At 40.8% G+C, this 17,315-nt stretch overlaps 1 protein-coding gene across 5 annotated transcripts in view; it reads right to left on the minus strand.

Annotated features, from left to right (window-relative positions):
• Positions 1-304: 304 nt before the first annotated feature.
• UBE3A (ubiquitin protein ligase E3A) overlaps positions 305-17,315 on the minus strand; it is a 91,273-nt gene continuing 74,262 nt past the window's right edge. For all 5 annotated transcript variants that reach the window (XM_074991976.1, XM_074991962.1, XM_074991986.1 and 2 more), the window contains 7 exons: positions 13,706-13,850; positions 9,352-9,557; positions 6,885-7,049; positions 5,156-5,311; positions 4,988-5,061; positions 2,389-2,532; positions 305-2,048 (listed from right to left, as the gene is read on the minus strand). In XM_074991976.1, coding sequence (XP_074848077.1) covers positions 1,928-2,048; positions 2,389-2,532; positions 4,988-5,061; positions 5,156-5,311; positions 6,885-7,049; positions 9,352-9,557; positions 13,706-13,850 — 1,011 coding nt within the window. In that variant the 3' untranslated portion in view covers positions 305-1,927. The remainder of the gene's footprint in view (positions 2,049-2,388; positions 2,533-4,987; positions 5,062-5,155; positions 5,312-6,884; positions 7,050-9,351; positions 9,558-13,705; positions 13,851-17,315) is intronic.

Consider the following 17,315-nt stretch of genomic DNA (forward strand, 5'->3'; position numbering starts at 1 on the left):
GCTCTTCAGATGCGATTAGATGAGAGTTTCAGCTTTCATTTAAACAGAAGTTGCTAGCCCCTGTGGCAATGGAGAAAATCTTGAAAACGTCTTGTACGTGTACTAAAGGCTTAACAACCAGGTAAAAAAGAACCCTTTTTTTCCAAGTCTCATTTTAAGTAAAGTTCATTTTTAAGGCAATCTTCATGATTTGGGGTCTGGCTCATGATTTTGGAATATTCAGGGTTGACAACATTGTGTTATGGCATTTCTAGAGACCTTTATATTTGTGTAATTCTCAGCATACAATATACTTTAAATAAGGTTCCAAAATAAATAGTTTAATGATGCTCCTTAACCTATGAAAGCAAGGAAATCATTGTCTTCTTTTTCACTGAACCATGGTGAAAAACGTCACTGTTTTTATTCAGCATTGTAGTTACATAACAGTTGTCTGTTTCTATTACTAGAAAGAATTTATTAAAATAATCCTGAAAGACATCTTTTCTCCCTCCAATGATTTCATAACTATGTCTTTTAATGCCAATTTCCCACAAATCACCAAATGGATTTGATCTGTAGTAGTCAATTATAGCAATTGTCAAGGCACAAGCTCAGCTCTGCACATCAGCTGTTGCTTGCAGTCAAACAAGATATGCCAACTGTGTCCTCATTGTTAAAAATGCATAATCCCTTTATATTGCAACAGGAGACATTAACGTTACATATACAGACTACAAAGGGTCAAGGATTTACTTCTGATATGATCTGTAGATTTAAATGAAAAACCTACTGCATGTTTTATGTAGCAGATGAAAGTAACCTTCGTATTTCCTTTCGAAAGGCATGTTTGTGGTGGGAATAAACAATGTAAAGTAGGTCTTAAAAGTCAGTTTTAATCATTTCCAATTTTGTCTACTGTCAGAGGAAAAATGAAAGGTACAGGAGCCATCCCTTTTGATTATGTTGCAACACTGATCATGTGCCTTGATAAAGGAACAACACTTCATTAAATAAGGACGATGACATAACATGTAGGGAAGACTTTGGATTGTCTATTTAAAATGTCAACATAATAGGCAATTAATAATAAAACTTCATTTAAGTGCACTTCCACATGCTTTTTGTTTATAATATAGCAACTTCCTATCCTTTTTCTCAACAAATTTCACTCTCTACTCTAAAGCTGTTTGGCTGAAAATGCACTTTCCCCAGTAAACTTTTGTTTTTTAAAAATAATGTAACCAAAACTCCTACCCTTTCATTGTCTAAGAAATAAGTTTTGCTAATTAAAACACAATATATTACAAGACGTGTGAAGACAACACATAGTGAAATGAGTTTTAATTGTTGTGCTGTGACTAAAGTAAAGTTCTCAAGGCTGCAGTTTAACATTCCAAGTTCTCCCTTCCATCTTTATTGATTACGATTTTAAACAGAAACTCTTTGGGGGCTAGAACAGCAGTAATTGCATCACACTGTTTTCCAAGACTTCAAGTTTCAAAAGCAAACTCTTCAAAAAAGTACAGTTCCTGATTTGATTAGATACAGGGACAAAAATATAGCACATACTTGAAGGTTACATGGTCTACAAATGATGGCAATATTTTCCTTGGGAGAGTACAGTTTGTTTTCTTGTAAATACTCAAAAAGGCTCAACTTCAAGCAGTAATAAACACAAGCAAAAGTGATTTAACCCTTAAAATAAATATTCAGGAAAACCTCTCTGTACATACAAGTGAAAGAATATGTAATACTTTCACGCTAAAAGAAAAAATAAAGAATTTGTTCAATAAGCAGCTGAAATCTGCTGTTCCAGCCCAGTGTCCCCAGTAAAGAAGGGAGGCACAAACACAGGTGACTACTGTAGCTCACTATCTTATGGCCTTTTTTGGACAGGGACATCATCACCACCATTTTAATCCCTTTTGTTATATTTATTTATTTATTACAGCATGCCAAATCCTTTGGCGTATGTGATGGCCTTCAACAATCTCTCTTTAAGCTTTTCTTTGCTTGAGTATTCCGGAAGCAAAAGGACATTAAAGCATGTGTGAGATGTAGGTAATCTGAGGAAAAACAGAAAGGAAGAATTCAGTCATTGCAATGCACAGCACACGCACATAAGCATCCTAATCTTTGAGAGCTACCATGCTACTTCACCTGATTTTACATATGCAAGAACAGCAATACTCCGGCTCTGGTTCACAATTTATACCCATTTCACGTAATGTTGAGGTCACTGCATTACAAAATATTATTAAAATGCTACTGTAAGAGATACTTAAGCTTTAACCTAAAGATTTGTCAGCTAATATTTTCACTTTGCACAACCTGCCTTAATTATTAGGAAGTCAATATTCTCTCCCCCCCCCCCCCCACCGCCCAAACAAAAGGCCAATATTTTACCTTTCTGTGTCTGGGCCATTTTTGGCTATAATCATCTTTAATTTTCCAAGTCCTCCCACAGGTGCTCTATCTGTGCCTGTTGTGAACTGCAAAAATAGTCTTTTTTGCTCATCTGTAAAGGAATGGACTATTTCCCAGAATTCCCTATTGAGGGGAAATTGAAAACAAAACGTTGAGACAGCAAGAGAAAATGTTCAGAGTACTGATATAAACAACACCTATTTGTATGCAACTTTCACCACTACTGGAACTGTGCAACTTGCAGCTGTTAATTGCCATGATTAAATATGCCACATTTGATCCTCTAACACATAAGTGTATAAATTGAGCTCACAGGAGAGGAACAAAACTGCAATCAAACATTTGTTAACTGCTGCAGTTTTGAAACTACATGACATATTTCAACATCATTGAAAAGTGAAGTTATTAACCTTTGTAGAACTGTTACAGACTATTTTAAAGTTAGCAAATAATTTGTAAATGCCAGTTGGTTTTTACATGGTTTTTATTTTTGTATTTCTCAACTATCCTTATTGACATTAGGGATGTTATAGATTAACCAGTAACCAGTGCAGGCAGGGGGCTGCTCCATCCCTGTGGGGCTGCTGCAAGTCTAGAGTGCTCCGGTGTGGCTGGAGCTGCTCCAGCCTGGCATCAGTGGCCTCCTCAGTCACCCCTCCCCCGAACTGGTTAACTAATTAACTGGAGTTTTACACCCCTAAATGCCACACACTCTATTTTCTGATAATCTGGTTTCTCTCTTCCATCATGTTACCAAACACATCAACACTAGCTTGACTAATATATTTCAAATCACATGTTAACTACCAACTGTATGTTAAGATCAAAACTGAGGTTAAAATAAAGACCAGAAAAGACTAATTCTGCAATATAAATGGAATAGTTTATCTAAAATGTTAGCCAGATTGTAGGCAAAATAATCAATGCTGAGTTTTTGGAGCTGCTACATTTTTCCATAATCATAATTAGGGTAAACACAATATTTTGCACATCCTCATTCTTGACAAATGGCATGGCTTGAAGGCCTTTTGTATGGATGATATGCGATAACAAATGAACCCACCGATTATGACACTTTACCCTATTAGGATATTCATCTTTGAGGGGGAAAAAATCACCATTTATTATTTCATGGTTCTGAAGATCATTTGACTGTATTCGGTACTTATAATGAGAGACTACACACGGAATATTTCATTCGGATGAGGAAACCTCAGAACAAGAATGATGTAGACAGACTGGAAAGGAATTAGAAGAAAAATACAACAATGGGCTGCAGGACAGAGGGCCAGCCAAAGATTATAAGGATTACACTACCCTCTCTCAGAGGTGGATAGGAAACTCTCTGTAAGATTATTCTGTTTTTGACCCCCACAGAATCCTTCTGTGCAACATGGGCTCAGTGGGTGAGAAGGATGTGGCTGAGCACACAGTGGAATTGATCCCTTAAGAGCCACCCCAAAGGACCAATCTACCTTTTTCCCCAGCTGTGTACTAAGGAATTTTCTCTTGAAGGACTGGCTAAAGAACTTCATCAGCATAGGTCCCACAGATTCTCTCACCCCAAGAAAAGAATCAATTGGAAATTCTCCAAGTAGTACTAAGAGGTGGAAATTCCTTTCCCCTATGTGGGAATAATCCAGATAGGAAATGAAAAGGCCCTAAACATTTTTAAAACAAAACTAGGTAAATAGGTAGCATAGTCTCAGAGGAATAGCCATGTTAGTCCGCAGCTACACTAAACGAGCAAGTAAGCAAGCAGTCCTGTAGCACCTTAAAGACTTAACAGTTTTATGTATTGGGTAATGAACTTTCTTGGGTAAGAACCATGTCTTCAGACTTGGAGCAGAAATAAGAATCCAGGGTTTATATAGCAAAGAGGTTTAGGGAAGACAGGCGGGGTGGGGGAAGAGGCAGTCACCTGCAATTAAAGGGACCGGTGAAGAAGTAAATTAAGTGTGATGGGTGCCATTCCTGCAAATATCAAAAGGTGGGGAAAACTGTCCTTGCAAGTCTGACACACTTAACCTGGGGCTTAACAGAGATCTCAATTACCTTATTTATTACAAGGACAATATAAACCCTGGATTCTTATTTTTGTTCCAAATCTGAACACGTGGGTCTTACCCATGGAAGTTCATGCCTTAATAAATAATTTGTTAGTCTTCGAGGTGCTACAGGACTCCTTGTCTTTTTAGGTAACATAGTGTAAGAAATAATCCTGCTCAGTTGGGGATTAACTAACGACCCCTTTTCATCTCTCAGCAAGAAAGCACATGCGTAAAAAAGATCACAAGCAAAGGAACCATTTGTTCCCTCTGCAGGTTCTTCCGCAGCTTTCGATACATTTTCATTGGTTTAAAAATCTTATTCTGGAATGGCATGTTAAGCATTCACTGACTTGATTCAAGCACTCATTTTAGTGAAATTATAGATAATTCAGTAACAACAACAGATAAATTAGCTCCTGCTAGACTTTGTACTTCCAAAACACTTAACACATTACAGATGTCTATTCATCATGAATTTAATAAAATACAGTTGTCTCATGTATCACTGCAAAAGTTAGAGAACTTACCTAATAATAAGAGTCTCTCTGCTATAGCCACCATCATATTCTGTAGTTTCTTCTAGTGCTTGAAAGTCTAGATTCTGTAAATGAAGACATTTTATCACCACCTATAATTGCATCTTTGGGACTAAAAAACCCAGAAATTTGTTTTGTTGCATATTCCAGCTTTCTTACCCTACTTCCACAAATAAGCAATTCAATTTCTTCTGGTCTAAATAAATATTTCAGTGGAGACTCATTAGTCACCATATGGAATCCTCTCCGAAAGGCTTTGAACTGCTTTTCTACTGATTTGTTGAGAATGTAGTCCGCATAGAGATTAACAAACTCCTGTAAGAAAATAACCCCACAATTTAACAGTTAAAAGCCAAAGCACACATTTAAAAAACAAGATACACCCCACAAGACATTTTTGTCTAATGCTTTAAATAGGGAGAACAAGTCTTAGCTGGTATTGTGTAAATTCATCTTCTCATTAATGGAACCAAGTCAGAGTGAACTACTGGATGTGGCCGACCTACAATCACTCTCAGGGGCAGCTGAGCTATGACTGGACAATCCTGTCAACTTCACATTTACTGAAATTTTTAAACAGAAATCATCCTCATCCTTGCACAAATTAGTCCAGGTGGATTCTTCCCGGGGGGTGGACATCTTCATTTGAGAAACCATGTTTGTGAGGAAGAAAAAAATTCTCTCTTCCTCCTAACATACATCCACAAATCTGGAGGACTCTGGTAGAACACAGCAAATGAAGTTTAAGCCACCACAAAATCCAAGACAAAACTCACTTCTACATGTTATGAAAGCTTTATTGGATTTCAGACAAATTTAAAGACCATTCAGCAGTGCGTGTAGATGGTCTTCTGGTCTGGCACATTTTCTTATAAGATGGATGCTCAGATGCTGAGTCCAAATGTGTTTGGGAAGACATACAATGTAAAGTCCGGTGTACACATTTCAATATACTAATTTTATAACCAGTTCACACAGCAATCTGCATACACACAACTTAATCCAGAATCAATATCTAGGCTGACAGTTGCTTGTAAACAACACACATTAAAAAGGAGTGTTAAATATTACTCATGTATTATGCATAGATGTGTTACAGTGAATTTATTTTCAACTGATATTTGCGAAGTCATACATGCAAGAGCATTTTACAAAAGCACTTTTTCTATTTTTAATCAAATTAGACTACACTCATCCCTCCCTACACAAGCACAATTAGTTCCCAACTTTCTGCTCATAGGCAAAAACTCATAACAGGGACACAAAATTCCCATTAAAATACATGTAAAGTCTCTGATGGGTTCCTAGGGCTCCTAACTTGAGGAAGAAGTGGCAGCAAGTGGCGCTGCTTTTGAAAGGTAAGTGAACCTTGGGTTGGGGAGGGTTAAAGGCTGGGGGTAGTTTGGGGCCGTGAGAGGGAGAGAAGGTTAAAATCTGCTGGCAGGTTGGGTCCATGGGAAGAGGGGAGGATTCAGGCGGCCACAGTTGGGGCTGTGGGTCAGGCTGCGGGGGGCACAGGTGGCAGGGGGGTCTGGCTGCAGGGACAGCAAGGGGGTCTGACTGCTACGGTTTGGGGTTGCGGGGCCGGTGTGTGTGAGAGACTATGGGGGGTTGGAGCCACAGGGAGGGGGTTATGCTCACATTAGCCGGGGGGGAGTTCACTCATCGAGTGAACTAAGGGAGGTATGTGTGTCCCTCGTTTAAGCAAGTGCTTGTAAATAAAGTACTCGTTTAACGAGGGATGTGTGTATTAGAATTTTAAATTTAACAATTTCTTTATCTTTAGCTCAAAATGTTTTAATTACTTGCTTGGAGAATACTGACTGAAATTCTGAGCTACGTATAATGACACAGATCATTCCACCATCAAGAGTGCCACATGGCTTACCTTTCTGTTTTCGTTTGTGATAGGGATTTTATCTCCATTTTCTTTTAAATCATGCATCATTGGATTGCCGAAGAGATCGGTGTGAGATATTTGGAACGTTATCATCATATCATCTTCCACACTTCCTTCATACTGTAACAAGTCTCTTAAACTCTGATAAAGAACCTAATAAGATAAAAATATGACGACAGAGTTGTAAAATACAAATTCCACATTTTATCACCTGTGATAATCAGGGTAGAGCTTTAGCTACTGCTTCTCCAAAAACACACTTGGATTGGCCAGCTATAACTTTTTGAAGGAGGTCACAACTTTGTACCAAATCCCAGCATAATCCCTTGAAACACCAGGAAAATGTGCACATGATATGAAAAGGAGGAAGTGAAAGTGCTGCCAAATACCTGACCCTTACTTTGAAAAATAAGCACAAGTTAGGGTCAGTAAGTGCCCAATATAAGTGGAATTTTTTAAAACGAATGTACGCTGTTTGAAGGAGTTTAGGGAGCTTTCTGAGTCCCTGTACTCAATCAGTATTAAGCTGTGCAGCTCTGAAGAGGCACCTAGGAATACCTCCTAGCAGCTGCAGTTGTTCAAGTACTGTCACAAGGGGACAGGGGTATGAGCCACTCCAGGATGCACACTGAAGAGAGAGAGAACTCCTTCTCCAGTTAGAGTATAGTGAAATTTCCCCATGTATTTTTTTTGTGACTATTAGTGGCAATCCTCACCCTCTTACAAGCTATCTTCCTCCTCTGCCTACACACACTTTCAAATGCATCGTTTTCATAAACACTGTTTTAGGAACCACTGCCTTTTAAACAAGACCTGGCTCTCTTGCCCTTTGAATTCTGGCTGTGGTACTCAACAATGTGCGAAGTGGCCTGACCACTTTGAATTTTATACAGATGTAAAGCTCTCAATCACTGTTTAAATATCCCTGGGCCTGTTTAATGGAGTCTCTGAAGGCTGATTTTAAAGTAGGGTGGCAGAGTAAGGCAACCCTGGAAAAAGAAAAGAGGTGACAGCTAAACTGAAATTTTAAATCCACACATTCTCATCCCACAAAAATTAGATTGGCCACCCCACAGTTTGTAGTCTCTTGACAACTGTGAATTCACTCGTTATATACAAAAAAAACCAAACCTAAATTGGGAAGCTGTAACAGCTCAATTTGGCTTTTATAATAAAAATGAGTTTAAATTAGCTATCAGCCCTCAAACTACAGCTGAAAGGGTGGCCTGACTTGGCACAGTCCCGGAAGAGGAGCAATTTAAGCAGACCAGGGAATCCATAAAAATTAAGCTTTTTTTTCTCTAACATAGTAAAACAAAACACTTTATCCTACAACCTTTAACCCTACTCATTTTCTCTGTTCTTTCTTTGAACCATTTTTCATTAAGGAAAGATTTAGTGCAGTGGCCAGGAACCTCTAGTACCTGTGGTCTGCCTGGATCAGCTGCTGGTAGGCTGCCAGACAGTTCCTTTACCTGAATGTTCGCAGGCATGGAGGCTCCCACTGGCTGTGGTTTGCTGCTCTGGGTCAATGGGAGCTGTGAGAACCCATGGCCTGGCTTGTGCCATTTCCCGTATTTCCTGGGAGCAGCAAGTGGCCAGGCCTGCAAACCCTAACAAAGTAACCATCTTGCAGTCCGGCAGTCACTAACTCTAACCAACCACATGTGGCCACTGTGCTGGGAGATTCCCCATTTGTGATTCACTGCATAGCCCTTAGAAATAAAAATGGAAAAACTACCCCCCAATTAATTTAAATGAATCATTCTAGCAGCAATTAAGCATATTAGGTTGCATGTTAAAACCATGTTTTGCATTGTTGAACATGAGACCAAAATATTTGAGATGTGCTTTAACTGTCTACTCACACATACTTGTTGGGGGGTTATTGCTATTATACAGCGACCAGCAAGATCATCTCCCTTCATGCTTTAGCTCTACTTTTAAGATAACAAGAAAACAAGAAGTGTATGAAAAAACTGATAACTGCTTCAAGAATTGAGGATAATCTGCACCTGCCACAACCGCCTTTTACTTTAAAAAAAAAAAAAATTAATCTCCACAGCATGGAACTTCCATATGAAGTTTTAACAAGTGTTTTACAAAAGATTAGTTTTACAGACTGGTTTGTTTTGGTACAGAAGTTTAAGTGACTTGCCCACATTCACACAGCGAGGCAGAAGCAGAAACAGGATCACCCATGACTTGCTCTCCTGACCAATTAGCTACCCTATGGCTTGAAAATGTATGCGTCTCTAATTCAGATGTATTGGTTCCATCACTGACCAATTCATACCTTTTGACAAATAACCACAGAACATTTCCTTTAACCTGGTGGAGTATTACACTGTCTCCTATTCTTAGAGTAAGCTTGTGTTGAAATAAAATCTAAAATAAAGGAACATACATTTCTCCCAACCTGTAGCAATAAATTCAAGGAACAGAATGAACTTACAGGGTGAGAATCTGCCAGATCACGGAAAGTTCCTTTTTTGCCCATCAGCTTCCTGTAGACAACCATGGGAAAATGTACATCCAGTATACAGTTATTGTAAATAGCCAGACCCAGTACTATGCCAATCAGTGTAAACTGACCCTCAGTTTCAAAAGAGGATGGGTTAAACCAAAACAGTTTTGTAGACTCATCATATGTGAACATACCTATAAGAAATGATTTTAAATGATTACTTTTATATTTAGTGAAACAAAAACGTAGAGCAAACAATTTAAAAATCCACCTTATAAATCCATCTGTGCCAGAAATACATCTAAAATTACATTTTAAATTTGGTCTTCTATTTAATTTATCAAAAACATTACATGTTCAGAGTATGAATTTATTTTTCCAGTTTTATACAACATAAGGACCACAGCTTCTAGGAACATGTGTGTAACTTATAAAAGCACACATTTATAACCCATCTCCCAAAGTCACCATGCAGTGGGCTGGCTCCCACCTCTCCAGCATGCCTCCTGACTGAGTGCACACGCCTGCAGGCTCTCAGTTTGTAGTGACCCCTGTCTGTGGATGAAAACCCTCCTGGGAAACAACTCAGCCCTCTTACTTATCATCTCATACAGTCTGTATGTCAAAGAGAACAGATCCCCTTCTAGGGCATATAGACCAACCGGTGCCTATCCTAGTACTTCCCTGTTGGCGTCTCTGTAACCCCCCACTAGGCTCAAGTCTTTAAATACTGCCACCCCTGGAATAGGGCAATATACCCAGGGCCGCCTCTCTGGAAACACTGTCTTCCTGCAGCTCTCACTGGATTCAGTCCAAGCAGTCAGCCAGGAGCTCCTTCTTGCTCCCTCAGTCCCTGCCAGCAATTATCTGCCCATGGTTCTGCTGCTTCTTTCAGCCGGCCAGCCAGAAACACAGTTTTCTTTCCTCCAGCTCCAGACAGCAACTGACTGACACTGGCCCAGGACTTCTTATGAGAGCATCTTCTAGCCTCTCATTGTTTGCAGGGAAGCAGCCATTCTAGGCTGTTTGGAGGATTTTTCTGCTCCTCTCTGAGACAGAGTATGGTGGAATCATGAGGCCTCTAGCTGGGGCCTCTGGGCCTAGTGCAACCTGTCACAATCCCCAGTCATAAAAATAAAGTAATCCCCCACTGACAAAAGCTGAAGGCCAACAAATTCCAGCTCACTTGGACCAACAGGTAAGAGAATTCCAAATTCAGACTTCAGGCCCATTCATAAAAGTTGGTCCAAGTACAAGAATTTAGGGTTGTAAAAGTATCTTAGTAAATCTCAACCAGTGGGATGGTGCATGCACAGAGATGTCTTTAAGGGACTGTGTGTGGAATTATCCAGAATACCTCATCCGGAATAACTCCATATCTGGACTTTCCTTAATACAAAGTAACCTTCACGTGCAGACAAGCCCTCACCCAGCAAGGCAATGAACTGGAAAACCCAAGTAGTTTTTAGAACACAAGAACATGGTCTTTATGAAACATATTACAGTAAACCCCAAAACACGACTTCAACTTGCATTAACGCTAGTTAAGAGCAACTCAAAGCTGCTCTGCAGCTGTCTGCCTGTCTGGCTTCCCAAACTGGGGGAAGCCAGGCAAGTGGCTGTGGTGACATGGCTTCTTCCTGGCTTCTTCCCATTGGGAGAAGCTGCACCGCAGCTGTCTGCTCGGTGTGGCTTCTCCCAGCTGGAGGAGGCTGGGGAGAAAGACAGCTGCGCCTTCTTCACAGCTTCCCTTGGCTGGAAGAAGCTGCCCTGGCTCCCTGCCAGCGGGAGCCAGCAAACTGACCAATGACGTGCTGCTCAGTTTCCTGGCTCCAGACAATGGAGGGGAGCCTGGAGCCAGGCTGCCACCTGGTTCCCAGTTCCCCACCTCACTGTGGGAGTCAGGAAACTGATAAGCATTGGTGCTGGTCAGCTTCCTGGCTCCCTCAAGTGGAGGGGAGCTGGGAGCCAGGCTGCTGCCTGGTCCCCCCCAACTCCCTTCCACTTGGAGCCAGAAAACTGACCAGGGCTGGTGCCCTGGTCAGTTTCCTGGCTCCCTTGCCTCGCAGGGGAAATTTGACTTATGTGGGGGTTATGAGAACACAACCCCTGAATAAGTCCTGGGTCTACTGTACTGAGTAAAGCGGGATGCTGCATTCTGCTTTCTGAATTCACTGACGTTTCCAAGTGGGCTTCCAGACTACCAACCACAGCAGAAAGAGCCCCAGCCTGCTCTTGCACCCTTCCTTCTGGCCAGCCCCATTGCCCCAGCCCGCTCCTGCAACCCACCTCTCACAAAGACCTCACACCTCCAGCCCACTCCTGCACCTTACCTTCCACTCAGAGCCAACACCCCCATGCCCACCCCACTCCTGCACCCTTTATCCCACCCAGGTCCCCCACTCAGCCTGCTCCTGCACCCAACCTCATTTTCGGTCCCACCCCAAATCTACTAGCTCTGGGCTCCCAGAAGAGTTAATCTAGTATGAAGGAAGCCCTGAACCTTGGTCCTTCCACACCTCCATGAGGCTGGAGCACAAAGGGAGTGAGGTGTCTTAGTCAAGAACCACGTCACCAAGGGTTTCTCTGTGTGTGCGTGTGCACGCTTCTCACTTGTGTGTTTCCCCCAACTACTTCTACTTTGGGACAGTAGGCCCTGACTCTGGAGCACAAAGGGAGTGAGGTGTCTTAGTCAAGAACCACGTCACCAAGGGTTTCTCTGTGTGTGCGTGTGCACGCTTCTCACTTGTGTGTTTCCCCCAACTACTTCTACTTTGGGACAGTAGGCCCTGACTCAGAATAAGATTCCTCACCCCTGTGTAAGGCAACCACCTAATTAAAAGCATGCACTTTCTCCACTTAAAAAGTGGTGGTGTGGGGGGAAGAGCTAGACTTCAAAACAGGTTAACTTACACTGAATGAGAAAGTGACCAAAACTGGCTCCTGATTTACTTTTCTAGAGTGTGAATTTAATGAAACAAGACATCCTTCCAGAGGAGGATTTTAACACAGATATATAACTTCACTGAAAAGGGTCACAGAAGGGCACGTTTAAACTAAAAACTTTGTGCACAATAAGTGTAAAAAATGGTTACAAACAGTTTAAAATGCCAATTACAGTTTGATGAGACAACAGATTAATTCCTTTCCTATATTATGCACTATACTACTGAAACAAAGCATTCAATCTTATTTTCAATTTATGTGTACATATATTTTATTATTGTGACCTTTGACAACAAAAACAAACTAGTCAATTCCACATTTGTTTCTATGCACAAAGGGATGATTGTGTTACAACAGGAAAATGTTTGTATAACCAAACTATTGTGATTATAGTTTTTAAAAGCTCTTGGGAAATTCTACAGAGGTCTTTTAAGTTTTGTAAAAACATTATTTTAAAACTTGAAATTTGGGGACAAAGGGGACTCAAGTATCCCTTTTACATTTCTTCCCTCCTCCTCATTCAGTTTTAAAGAGAAATGGTAAACTTGATAATTCAAGTATGTGTGAATTTAAAAAAAGTGATAACTGGAAGTAACTAGGCAGACATTTTTTTCAAATTCATTTTATGTTTTTGGCATAGAACTATGTATCCCCTATAGTCAGTTCTCTTACCTTAGCGGCTCTTTTACACAGAAGTAGAAAATGGAGAAAAGTACATTTACAAAACAAAAACAAAACCCACACCAGGAAAATGTGATTATTAAACCACAAAAACCTGCTAGAACTCATGGGTGTAATTCCTTTAATCTACTACTAACTTTTCTTTTAATTGATTTGAATTTGACAATATTTCTAAACTTTCAACAAAAATTAAAATTAGAATCACTAGTTGAACCCTTTTTTGTACAGCCAGATCTTAAAACATGAAAAAATACCAACCTCTTTTTACAGGTTTGCCTTTAGCGTTTGGTAAGAGTTTTATTTATTTATTTATTTTTATGCTTTTTACTTCTCAGTTTTAATTACGAACCATACAAGTAAAACTTTCAATCAATGGGGAAATCAACAGATGGTTGAGATTCAAGTTTTAAGGAGGTAGAAATAAAAGTATTCATTACTTGTTAATGAGTTAAATGTCTAAGTGATAAATTTCACTAGTAGCAAAAAGTAATTCAGTCATTCTAATTGCCCTTTGGATGGTGACCATGTAAGATGCAGGATCCCAAAGTGAATCAGATGCCCTTATGGACTCAGCAAGGGATACAGAAGACCCTCACAGAGAGGGGAAGGAGAAAGAAAAAAAGAGAGAGACAGAGTACCCATAATGAGCAAGTAGATATGGGAAGAAGCTATGTGTTCATGCTCTTCATTGAAACAAGGGAGATAAACTGCATACCAATATCAGGGTTGAAGATTTCCTCCACAACCAGTTGAAAAAACTCTTTGGAAACACCTCCTTCGTCTACTCCTTGCTCTCCTTCAAATTCCACATATAACTGCTTTTTCAAGTCTGCAGGATTTTCCATGGCAATCATCTCTAACTATTGAGTCAACATAAACATGTTATTAGTATATCCATTTTACCAGAACAACCGATGCATGCAGAACAAATACAGGAAAAATGGAGAAACAGAAATGCAGGAAGATGACACCCACAAGTATAAATACAGGAAGGTAATAAAAATCAAAACTCTAAGTGCATTATGCAAGCCATGAATTTGGGAGTGAAGTAACAACTTATCTATTGAGGACTTTTATGTCTTACCAACAGCACAGATGCATTAATGCCCTGTCTCTTGTTTTTAGTAATTTCATTAAATTAAAGTTTTTGGGTTTGAGATACATAAAATTAGGCAGTGGAAATAGAAAACAGAATAAATGACAAAAACTACCACATTTAATCAATGGAATAATTAAAAATTGGAATTACCATTAGTATCAACTGAATCCCATTAAGGTGTTGGAATATGTCAGTTTTCAGTGAAAGGAATCACTGCATTCAACGGTTTGCCATTGCTATATCTAGCCACGTGGAAAATGAAAAATGAAAATAATGACTAAACCAAAGAGTGAAGAACCGAGAGCATCAGGCTCACCAGAATCTCCCATCAACCTACCGAAGAACCCCTCGTAACATATTTCTTCAGTTACTTTAACAAAACTAATGCACTGATTCATAAATGTGTGAGTTCATTCATCCTTGAATTGACTCTGTATGAATATGCCTGAACATTTCACAAGAAACTTTGATTGGACTGTATCACTTTTCAGTCTACCCAGGAGTAATCTTTTGGTATGAGAAAACAGAAAAAATAATTAGCCTTACGGATTGTCTACACTGGAATTTTCTGCACCAGGGGTTGTACACCATCATGCAGATGCATGAAATTAAGGAGCAGCTTTACAAACCACTTTTTACATCAGTCCAGTCTGTTTACGCTGGGGATTTTCAATTGTACTGAGTCTCTCAATACTGTGATGAAAACCACAGTTATGACAAGCCCTTATTTTATTTGTTCTTTTTGCATCCACTGCCACAGAACAGAAACATGTATGTCAGTAATACTTGTCAGTAATCTCAGATATTTCAAATTACAGTCATTCAGTTTACTGATCAACTAGAAGAAAAAAAATCCCGTATTTAATTATTATTGAAGTTATTTGCATTGTAGTAGTATCCAAAGGACCTAGTCAACATTGAAAGTTGTTGTGTGTAGTCTGGAGAAGAAAGATCTGCCAGTCAATTCTTGACACCCAGAAGGAGAGAAGCCTTTAGGTGAATGGCATGGCAGATGAACTAATACAGCTTGATCACCTCTTGACAGGGGAAAGATGACCACATTCTTCCCTTGCTTGTTGATGCAAAACATGGAAGCCATGTTGTCTGTCAATACCTGGATCACTCAACTGGCTAGGTACAGTTGAAATACCTTGTAAGCCAGGCAAACCACCATGAGCTCTTTGAGGTTTCTATGTAACCAAATTCTGCTTTGGCCACATGCCCAGGGACCATAGGACATCAACGTGTGTCCCCCAGCCTAGGTCTCAGGCATCTGTCTTCAGTGACACAGAAGGTCTCAGGCTGTCCAATGGGACCCTGGAGAGGAATGCATCGCAACTGGTTCACCACTGCAGCACAGTGAGAATAGCCAGAGGAATGGACATGACCTTCTAAAAGTGATTACTGGTAAGGGTATATACAGTGCAAGACTACTGCTGAAGTGACCTCATATAGTCTCCTGAGACCTGCAACATACACGCCAGGCTGAAGAGGAACTTGGTGAAGTCTGTGACGAGCTCATTGCCTGTAATCTTTTGTGGGGGAGGCATACACTTGCACGGGTGGAACTGTGCGCTGCCCCGATGAACTCTATCCCTTGTACGGGAATGATGTTGATTTCACTTTATTTACCATCACGCTAAGCCAGTCATGCTCTTCCAGCAGCACCATGAGGCATTCTCAACCCAAGACTTGGTGTTTAAGTTCCTCCTAAGGTACACATCTACGGCAGCTTACCATTAAGCTCCATGCAGGGGTGCATGGTTGCAGCAGGGTCCGCTCTCTCTCCCCAAGCCATGAAACTGCCAGGGATGATGAGAAGGAACAGGGGTGGGATCCATCTCACCAGCCCCAGCATGGAACAGCCATGGCCAGGGAAAAGAGGCTCCTCCTCACCGTACCCACTAACCGCCACCCCACCTTGAGCCCTCTATCCCTGAGCACCATCTTGCACCTCAAGACTCACAACATAGCCCCACTCGAGCCTGCACCCCCAACTGGAGCCCTCACACTCCTCCACCCCTACCCTTTGCCCCAGCCTTGAGCCCTCTCCCACATTCAGAATCCTTTAGCCCCACGAATTTTGTTATGTGCATCAATTTGAAGGTGACATGTCATACATCACTTCCACGTTGGTGAATATAAGAAAAATGCATTCCACTTGGGGGGGTGGGAAAAATTAAAGGGACCAACACCTGAAGTGTTCTCTGACCACCCAGTTGCCAAAGACAGATCATAATACCCCGATGTCTGAGGTAAACTGCCATGAGCAACACACACCTTGCAAATACCCTTCGTGCTGTCGCTAAGCCAAACAGAAGCGCTGCAAATTGGTAGTGATGCATGCCCGCTGTAAAGTGGAGGAAATGTTAGCCTCCGAAGACTGCAAAGTGGAAGTATACTTCCTTGAAGTCAAGGGCAGCATATCAGACTTCTGGATCCAGAGAGGGGATGATGGAGGCCAGGGAAACCATGCAGAACTTTAATTTTGCCCAGTGCATGTTGAGTGCTGGCAGATGTAGGACGGAGTGCGAGTTCCTCCCCTCCCCCTGCTCCCTTTGGAATTAGAAGGTACCTGGAGCAAAACCCACAGTTCCCTTGTCTGTCAAAGTAAGTGAACCTTCACTTCCCTAACAGTGGAAAATAAAGCCTTTATTTCCAGGAATGGCCAACAGTTCTTGTCACTACTAATACACACCACAATTCAATTCTGTTCATCTTAACTGCGCTCGGCCAGGTTTATTAGAAAGCAAGCAAAACTGAAGCAATTGAAAATTCATGTCCCTCACACTAACACTGCCAGGCCAGGAAATCAGTTTGTTTTTGTAAATAGATTTCAATCTCCTTTCAAAATAAGCATCATTCTAAGGCTTGGTCTATACTACCCATTTAATGTTGATACAATTACATCACCCAAGGCTGCGATTATTCACGCTGGTGAGCGACAGTCATACCAATCCAAATGCTGGTGCAGACAGCAGGGAGTACCTATGGCAATGGGAGAACCTTTACCTTCAGCATAGGTCATGTCTTGCCTACCTGCACTGGTGTAACTGTGCTGTTGCTGCGCAGTGTGTAGACAAGCCTTGAGTACTTTTTTGCACAATTTTTACTCCCCAGATTTCCTTGCATGTATTTACCGCATTTAAACACTCTTCTGAAACTGACTGCTATCTACTCTCAGAGCATTATAAACAGACAAAAAGTGTACTTTGCCTTCTGCTGT

The sequence above is a fragment of the Carettochelys insculpta genome, chromosome 1 (assembly GCF_033958435.1).
Source record: "Carettochelys insculpta isolate YL-2023 chromosome 1, ASM3395843v1, whole genome shotgun sequence".
In the NCBI taxonomy this organism is placed as follows: Eukaryota; Metazoa; Chordata; order Testudines; family Carettochelyidae; genus Carettochelys; species Carettochelys insculpta.